This window comes from Phalaenopsis equestris, unplaced genomic scaffold (genome assembly GCF_001263595.1).
Source record: "Phalaenopsis equestris unplaced genomic scaffold, ASM126359v1 Scaffold000302, whole genome shotgun sequence".
NCBI lineage: Eukaryota > Viridiplantae > Streptophyta > Magnoliopsida > Asparagales > Orchidaceae > Phalaenopsis > Phalaenopsis equestris.
Genome location: NW_018164744.1, coordinates 318,487 through 328,457, shown reverse-complemented (window position 1 = coordinate 328,457; position 9,971 = coordinate 318,487). Strand labels below are relative to the sequence as shown.

At 38.3% G+C, this 9,971-nt stretch overlaps 1 protein-coding gene across 1 annotated transcript in view; it reads right to left on the bottom strand.

Annotated features, from left to right (window-relative positions):
- Nucleotides 1-5,890, bottom strand: part of LOC110025563 (probable tocopherol cyclase, chloroplastic) — a 41,947-nt gene extending 36,057 nt beyond the window's left edge. Inside the window, exons 1-2 of the mRNA XM_020726116.1 lie at nt 5,473-5,890; nt 5,127-5,371 (exon numbers count right to left, since the gene is read on the bottom strand). Coding sequence (XP_020581775.1) covers nt 5,127-5,371; nt 5,473-5,711 — 484 coding nt within the window. The 5' untranslated portion in view covers nt 5,712-5,890. The remainder of the gene's footprint in view (nt 1-5,126; nt 5,372-5,472) is intronic.
- Between the last annotated feature and the right edge of the window lie 4,081 nt (nt 5,891-9,971).

Genomic DNA, 9,971 nt, shown 5'->3' with positions numbered 1-9,971 from the left:
ACAACCAGCTTCCCTGCAGCTGCTTCCTCGCAGCAGCTTCCTGGGACAAACAAAAATATTGCTACTCTAGAGTTTGAATGACTTGAAGATTAAATATCTACAACTTTGGAGTTTAAAATGCTTGAGCTATGAGTTCTAGAAAGCTTTTGTAATTGGTTCGTATAAACAGCTTGGTCCCCAGCAAGTATTGTCAACACCATGCTACCACTTCTATGATGGTCAACATTTCTAAGTTAATACTTGTTACATTTTAACACCAAGTTTTTTATTGAGGAAGGTCAATGGTTTCTTGACTTGAATAGTACTAATCCAAATCAAACACGCAAGGCATCAATGTCAACAATGAATGGCTTTTTTTTTAAATTGTGAAATGACAAAAAGAGAGAATTAACCAATACTTTATCCAAGCTTCCAAGGCGTCTTTAATATGTCCATTCCAGTAGCTTAGAGAAGCTACTGTGTTTGCAAAGTTTTCTTGAGCATACAATAATATCCTACTAGGTCAAGGAATTCATGCAACTATTTTTTTTTTTTTTTTTCGGTCTGCTTCGATCATACTTGATTTGGATTGATGTCATTCATGCACACAACATTTCCCAAGCACTCGACTCAACTTAAGGTGAAATTTGTTGCAAAGGGAACAGTCGAGTACTAATTTTAAACATTATACATGTTCCGTCAAAATATGGTTGCATGACGAAATAATATCAAAGAGAATAATATCAAATTTTTTTGAGTGTTAACATAATATTCATGATATTCTATAATGATGTTGAGATGTTTGTTAGCCAAATGACATTATGCCAAATTCATAGCACCCTTAGTGATAAGATATTACATATAAAGTACGGTAGTATGCATCATGACTAATTGATATTAGCCCGCTGTCAAGTCTAACACAGAGAATATGGTTGCATCAAAAGTTCATCCAACATTCTATCAATAGTTGGTAATGGGTAGCAGTTTGGGAAGAATTCTTCTAACATAGAGAATATGGTTGCGTCACAATTATAGTACCAAAGCGGGATCTCCTGTCCCTTGCCTTTTGTGGCTGTTCTGCCTCATCGATTCTTGTCATGGATTTCTCATCTTTATCATTGGCGTTTTCCATTGGCCTATCACCATCTCATAAACTTTCACAGTAGACGATGTGGCATCCTATTAAGCATGTTTATGTTTGTTTAGAAACACTAAGGTGATAATGACTTTAAGAAAGACCTTCTTTGATTCCATGTAAACATCAACACTTTTGGAAGCCCCATAAAATGCATCATGGTTTTGAGTCTTTTAAATAGGTTATTTCTATCATATATGCTTTAAACCATATAATGATAACTTTTGTCTACACCTTAAAATGCAACACTTCCTCCAAAACATTCTAATGCCCATAGGAGATATTGGAAGAAATTGTCCACCTCTAGAATTGTAAGTGCTAGATCTAGGGATTATGGTGAATCGATCTACCACTCAAATTGTAGATTACTCATTGCATCTTATTTGTTGGCATGAAGATTAATCAAATTAGCACTAATTTCAGTTTTTCCACATATTTCTTACAATTTGTTCGTTGATTTCGACTCAGCACTCTGTCTAATTTCTCCTCTAAAATTTCTACTTTTTTGTTGTCATTACTCCAAAGAAAATTTTCGATCACGAAGGCAGCACTCTGTACACTCGTTAGCTTCCTAGCTAGCTTGAATTGCGATATCACGTGGTACATTCATTGTATGTTGCAATCCCATTGTTTGCTTCTCCGCTAGGTCGAATTGAGCGGTTGCATCGCTCTGTAGGCCACGATCCAGTCATCTGTCCACTGTGATCCCGTTGTTTCTACACCCTACAATCCCGAATCAAGCGACTATTTCGCTTTGTACATGGCAATCCCGTCATCTGCTTCACAACCATATCAGCTCCCAGCTGGCTTAAATAGCAACAGCACCTCAATCCCGTCAACTTCCCAAATTGCCACCAAGCCACAACCACCCCAAGCCACATCCACAACCCCAGGCCACTGTCACTCCAAGCCACACCATAACCCCACATCCACCCATAACCCCAAACCACAGCCACCCCAAGCCACATCCACAACCCCACGCCACAGCCACCCCAAGCTGAATCCACAGCCTCAAGCCACAGCCACCCCAAGCCATACCCATAACCCCAAGCCATATCCACCCCAAGCCACATCTACAACCCCAAGCCAAAACCACCCCAAGCCACATCCACTTTGCTAGCACAATTTCCAACGTTTACAACTATATTTATTTCAGGAAGCCACTTTTTAAATATTTTTGACCAATTAGATAAAGTTGAAAGTGGAACAACAACAATAAAAACTTTTGCCCAAGCCTCAACCACCCAATTGATATGTATTCACATCAATGCCCAAGCCACAACCACTAAGAACTCCAAAGAACAATAACAATGCCCAAGCCGCACCTACAATAAATTTTATTTTCCTTTTTTTTTGTTAGATCCTCATGTAGACCACCCAAATGATGTGTATTCACATCAACAACCATGCCACAACCAATATAGACCCTCACTCAAAAATATCAAACATCAGATTACTGTCATCTCTAAGCCATAAAGGTCAAAAAAAAAAATTTTAATACACTTACCAAACCCAAAATCGAGTCACCAAGAACATCTAGCATTCACATCCATACCATCACACAACATTTACAAATCTAAACACAAATCCAACGAATAAGCATTCACATATGTTGAAGAAAAAGTGCTCGAACCACCAACTCCTTGACTACAACCAAAAGAAGAAACACTCACAACACACCGTCACTACATCCAACACAAGAACCACTGAATCCATATGTCCCAACAAAGACAGCTACAAAAAAACATGTGAATCGCGAGATTGGGGAGAGGAGAGGAAACCTAGCGATTTGAGACATAATCCGGGAGGTAGGAGCGACAGGGAGGAATGGTTTCGTCGAACAGTAGAGGAGTGCGAGGAATTTGGCTTCAAACAGAGGAAAAAGGGATTAGGGCAGGAGTGACAAAGGGGTAACCCAGGTAATAAGCCATCGCTCGAACGCGGGTCGCGGGGTTCAATCCGCGGCCCGTGTTTAGCCAAAACGGCGTCCCGCCGCGCTCGGAATGCCGTCTCAAACGGCCGCAATTCGCAGCCAGCCCCCACATCGCGCTCTTACCGCCGAACCAAACGGACCCGTAATCTTCATATGTTAATGTGCATGTATACTTCAAAATATATAAAGTTAAATATAAGCTTCATTATATAATTATCAAACGGTATATGTTTTGAAGTACGAATCTTTGGATTAATTTTATGAAGGAAACAAATTAGAAATTTATGAATCAAAATTAATTGCTTTCCAGAGATCAATTGTGATTATTTATTGCAAACATATCAATATGATTGATAGGTTTTGCACAAATATATAAAAACCTCTAGTTATGTTACTAGCTAAGTAGACATTATCAAGTGAAGGTAACTTGCTTTACATGTTCCATGATATTCAATAATCCTCATGCCACATAAAATATAGATTTAATTTGATGCTTAATGTAAAGAATTTACGTGTGTGGGTATTTTAACAATACCTAACAAGCAATTTATCACAATGGCGTGGTCATATCTAATATGACTTAGTGTTCAAGTTGACGTACGAAAATGGATAAAAAGTGTTAAGTGAGAAAAATGGTTAATCAAAAACATTTGTGATCATTTGTGAACATATTGTTGAAGGGGGGTTAGTTTTATCCCATATAAAAAACACCAAAAGTAGACTTATACATTCACAGTATTTTGATCAGTGAGTTGAAATGGTAGAAGTTAATAAACATGTCCATAGGAGGGCACATATTATTATGAATTTAACACTAACCAATCCCTTTGATGATGTGTTCTATACAATGTTAAGATTAGGTTGAACTCAACTCTTTTCCATAGGGTTCACACCATCACTTGAACCCTTTGAGGATTCACTTCAGTGAAAATTGTGGGGAGCCAGCAGCTTTGAGATTTGGATAAGATCTTAAAATTCTCATCAGAATCAAGGTAAAGACTCAAACAAATTGTTATAAAACAGCTACCCTGCAATTAAGCCTACTAGACTCCTATTGTATGTATATTTCAAAATATCAAATAAAGAATTAATTTACTCCAACATTGATCGTTAGTACAACGATATCATTGGTAAGCAAACGTTGACGATATTTCTATCCACCAAACACGATAATTATATTGAGCCCAAAATTTTACTTCAATATTTCAATTTTTTGTTGGTTATTATTAAATTTTATCAGTCTTTTTGGGGTGACCATTTATTTTATAATTAAAAGAAAATAAAAAAATTAAATTTGTCTATTAATTCCATATGCCCAACTTAATTATACTTAGGATATTCTACCCTTCAGCTTTTAGCATGTGGAAAAACAGCACAGTGAGATTATGTGTTTTTTTTTTATTTTACCCATAATAAAATAAGAACTTTGGACAGATGAGCAAAAGATGAACATGATATACCTTCTCTTCTTTCATTTAATGATTATAATTTCTTCCACAAATTGAATCCTAAAAGTGTGGGTTTACATAAATTTCCACCGGGTAATCTTATAATGAAAACAAGAAGCAAGTATCTTAGGCAAATCTGGAAGTAATAGCAGTCACAAATCTCACATGAAAGAGACACTCTTTGGCAAGAGCAGAGATCCAATCTCAAGTTTTCAAGCTTTCATTGCTTTTTAACTAATAAAATATTACCTCCCAACAATTCATGTTATGCAAAATTTCAAATTTCTGACAGTCCCAAATTATTTTCATTTTTTTCTTGTTTTTTTATTAGCATTATGTATTTAGCAGTCAAAATATTCCAACAGAATCCACAACATGAAGACCCCACCAATCAAACATGTCAGAAGTGTTAAACCAGGGGCCGCTCACATGAGAGGAACTCTTGCTAATGTCTAAAAGTAAGTTTTAACTTCTAAGTCAAGCTAGCGGACAGAGTGAAGGTTTCGTTATTATGGTTACTTCATCTCTATCCCTTCATAATGCCTCATAGACATTAGCTATCAGACGGCACATACACATTTAAAGCAGAAAAAATGGCATGCAAGGCCAAACAAAGCATTAAAAGACTTACTTCCCCAAAAGTTCTTCGACTTCTCGCTGAATTGGCAAATATACTTGTCATCCGCACCAAGAATCTGAGCTCCAACGCCAGTAAAACGATGCCCATACATTGTCCTATCCAGCACCCCCATCCCATCAGAAAATGCGGGATTCTCCATTGAATACATAAAGCAGAAGTTCTGCCTACAATGGGGGATCGACACCTTGAAGTACCAGCCCTCAAAGAACGCCCTAGCCGTCCCATCAAAATGATATCTACAAAATTAAGCAATGCCACAGCTAAAGCTTATATTCAAACTCTTGGCGCTTAGCGTCAATCATTCGACGAGAAATTTCCAGAAGAAGAGAAAGAAAACCCGCTATGAGGAGTCCGGAGCTCCCTGTCGCCGGGTGTTGGTATGTAAATCGGAGACGGGGAGACCGCCCCCGTCTTTTCAGCTTCAGAGGCCGAAGTTGCCGCTTTGTGTTCAGGTAGCCGCCGCCGGAATCCTACATTGGTTGTCGGGAGCCTCCGGACGATGGAAAAACGCGGGGGCAGAGGAGAGGCGGTGGGAAGAGGTTGCAGGAGAAGCGCAGATGCTCCCAAAAGATCCATCGAGATTCATCAAGAAAAGAGTTGTGAAGAGTTGGGGTTAAAATTAAGCTCGGTGCGAGGTTGGGAGCAGCTCGTCGTGGCCAGCTATCCTCTCCCCCATCACGAGAAAAGTTAATTGCGAGGGTTAATGCACCGTTGGAGCCGCGGAGCTGGTTATCGGAGTGAATCGATGCGCTGTTGCACTCCCATAATCTTTTCATTTCACTTTAATTTTTTTAGATATAAGATGCACGAGAGATATTATTAGAGTCCGCACGTAGAGAGAGAATCTTTTCATTTCACTTTAATTTTTTTAGATATAAATGAGAGATATTATTAGAGTCCGCACGTAGAGAGAACATCAAAGAATCATCCCCATCTCAAGTTTCAACCACAAAAAAAAGGCTATTTACACTTAATGCTACATTTGGGCTAGAATTATTGTAAAATGAGACATATAGCCCATGACCTCTTTAGTCCAACTTCTGATCAGCCATTTTAGGTTGGTCGGCTCCCAATTGATTGACCTTTGGTTGGTCATCTTCTTTTCAATCGGTCAACTTTTGGGATGGATGGCCCCTGGTTGGTCTGCCCTTAATCGATCGACATCTAATCGGCTGCCCGCTCGATTGACCTCTAATTAGTTGGACCTTAATTAGTTGGCCTCTAATAGGTCGCCCACTTGATCGACTTATGATCGGGTGACCACTATCATTCAATTATCCTTGCTTTTGGTACCCATGCATTACTTGAAGTTCACCTTTTTACATGTCTTATTGTGAACTATCATATACATGAAAAATTCACTCAATAGCATTTTTATTGTACATATTTTTATTCTATGATTCTTTCTTATATTAATATGTTATGTTGCGATAAAAATGAGCTAATTAAAAGCAATAAATTATTGTTTATTATTAAATGTCATCAATGATTGATATTCCCCTTATTCTTGAGCTGTTGATTATTATAAATAGGATGTGAAGATGTCTCTCTAAATTTGATTGCTTTATTTTCTAATTTTATTTGCAAATTGCTCTACTTTGCATCTGATTTCTTTCTAGCTTTCTTTATCAATTATTCTTCTGCTTCACAAGAGCTCACAATGGACAAACTTACAAAGTTCCAACCTGACATTCCAAACAAGCTCTTGATACAAGAGATCTTTGAGAAGGAGAAAGGTAGGAAACGTAATGAGGGCGATCAAAGAAAGAAACTAATGATGGTCTCATCTTTGAGTCAGGCGGACTCTTCTGTGATAGCCCCAAAATATGCTCAACCAGTCACTGTAGCTCATGACCCAACGTTCAACCTGACACTACAACACATGGTCTGACTGAAGGTTGAATCTCTCGGGCAACTATTTATGCTTTCTTATTGCCACAAGGAGTCCACCCAGAGGAGCAAACAGTTTCATAAATGATAAGGGTTTAGAAACTTGGGTTCCCTGACATGTTAGTGACTTTTGCCTCTGCGCTGACTTCTAATCCTTATTATCTTTCATGTTGCAGATGCTTCAACTCAACTAAACTCATTATTTTGAGAGTGGACATTGATCAGGTGGTGGAAAGAGATCGTTGGTTTGCCATCAAGGATGGTGGATTCAACCATCTCAAAGATGTCCAACCATTGTAGGAGACACGTAAGGATATCGCTAAAGAGGTTCGGGCATACAACGAGATGATGGCTCATCGCCTATTCAAAGATGCACGCCTTTTTGTTTCCCATAATGAAGCTAGAAGAGAAGGTTGCTACAAAGAAGCTGATGGTGGTTGCTTTCCATCAGGAGCTCATAGATCTACGAGAGAGATCCCATGTTTCCCAAGCTCATGTTGAATTTGATATGCTCTATCATTTTATAACTGGGTTAAGTTCTTACTTCAAAGGCTGCTTCAGCTGGGTCATGTTTCAATTGAGGTGGCTTCAAATTCTGTGTAAGCTACTTCTTTCCCTAATTTCCCTAAAGTTGAGTCAATGTGAGGGCTTATTGCAATAATTTTCTTATATCTAATCAATAAGCTTTATTTGGCTCTTTGATTTTCACATTATTTTTTTCTTTGGCTAATCTTTTAAACCTCTTATGGTCGATTATGTATATACTCTTCTCGTGATTGTCAAGGTTCTCTTAGACTCTATAAAATGGTCTTCTATGGTGACAAACACATTTCCTTTATCATTTTCCTTCATAGCTCTCTCTCCAATGGACACATGGCTTCCCGCCACTACTCATTGATAGAGTCTGTGATAAAAAAACCCCTCTAACTTGTTAAAGATGACCAAAGCATAGTTAGAAAATATCATGCGAGCCATGACTTCAATATTTGTGATATTCATGTTTTTGGATGGGGATCACATGGTTGATCGAGCACTTCAACCACCTCTTTTCCTTCCAAACATATTTGAATGGATTCATTATTTTCTCATCTATAGGTCGTTTTCATTTTATAAGGCTCAAGAATATTTATGAAGGATGAAAGGCTCAACTTATGCTTTAATTTCATGAAGGATGGCTGACCAATCAAAATAATGTCAACTTATGTCCCACCTCCAAATATTAAGTCAAAGGTTTCACTTAAGGAGCAGCTGGTGGCAAACAAGGCCAAGAGGAAGTTGATAGCCATTAAACAATATTTTGATGTTTTAGTGATCAATATCAAGATGACAGAGTCTGATTATAAGGCTTATGATGCTCTCCATTTCAAGCAGGATGTGGTTCTAGCCATTGATAAGCAAAAGAGAAGCCAATCGTGAATCTAATAGGAGAGGATACTGCTTTTTTTTATTTCTCATTCTACTATCGTTATCTAGAGAATAGGGACTGATGAACATCTTATTATAGATACCTAGGCCAACTGTGAATTGCTTGGTGGAATGGAATCAAACTGAGGTGAGCTTCCTCTGAAAGTTATGTCTTTTAGTTCCCATCCTTCAAAGCAGGGGTTCATTTCCTTAGAAATGAGGCACAATCGTGCGGCCTTTCCTAGAATATTTTAGTTGAAGTGGATCTCCTTATAGAAGCAAAAGATAATATTTTTGGCCTCAGTAAAGATATCAGATGTTGTCTGATATGCTCTACAATGGGCATTGTCATTACTTCTCCAAGTGTGGCCAAGACTTTTTGGCAGTTGGGCTTAAATGAGTTGTTGCAGGACGCTGACCGCCTATGCGCACTCACTTAGTAAGCTCCACATGCCTTGTCAAACTATTTCAGTTGTGAGCATCAGCCCCGAAGGAGGGCAAGAGGAAGGCACAAGAATGTGATATGGAATTCGAGTTAAGCCACTTTTGGGAATCATCACTTTATGAGGACCTGGTTGAAGAACACTGGGTGTTCAGGTTAAAGAACACCAAACAGAGCGGAGGAGGGAAAAAATTCACCCTAGATGTATCACATTCATTGTCCGGACGCACGCAATATTTTTTCAAGTCAGAGGGGGATGAATATGACCAAAATGGTGAGAGTGAATAGAGTGATGAGGGTTGTCAAATGTATGGCTGACAGCTTTCTATTTTTTATTATGTTTTTGGTGCTCTTAATGAACAATAGATTTTTATAATACAAAATTTTCACAAATAAAATGTGTTTTGGTCATACATTTTCCTTAAATAGGGGAATCTTACCACCAATGCTTGAATTATGTTTTGACCGCAAGTGTCAGAGGGGCTTTACACTGCCATTACAATGCAAATAGCTAGTCTTGATAAATGAGGGATGGTTGGACAACTAATGATAATTTGAATAATCAATGGTGATTACGATACATTTGAATAATCATGATTGTGTTTATCTTGAATTAAGTTATTGATAGTTCTTGTCGGTTTATCTTCTACCAATTGAGTGTGGATATTATTCAAGAGTTGAGTTTCCTGAGTGTGCAAGTGGGCACTCCCCCTATAAAGATAGATGGTTCAATTGACGTACCTCAGAGTAAGAGTGGTAGGTTTTTGGGATTTAATACTTGGGGGGTGAAATGTCACGAAACCTTTAGGGATTTGAAGAGTCACTTTAAATGTGCCAATCATACCCACTCTTCTGATTACCTTTAAATTCAGAAGACCACCTTCCAACCACGTTATCATTAAAATAGGCGGTAGAATTACTTGCATATGGTTTCAACGATCACTAAATGAAAAGATCAAAGATGAAGATGAGGGTGAGTTCGATGGCCCATACCTACCGCCACTCAACCTTTTAACTTCTTATTTGTTGAACTTTAAAAGAGTGAATTTCTCGTGTGTTGACTCCGAAGGCCAATCTTTTCTTGAGTTTGAGCGGGCAAG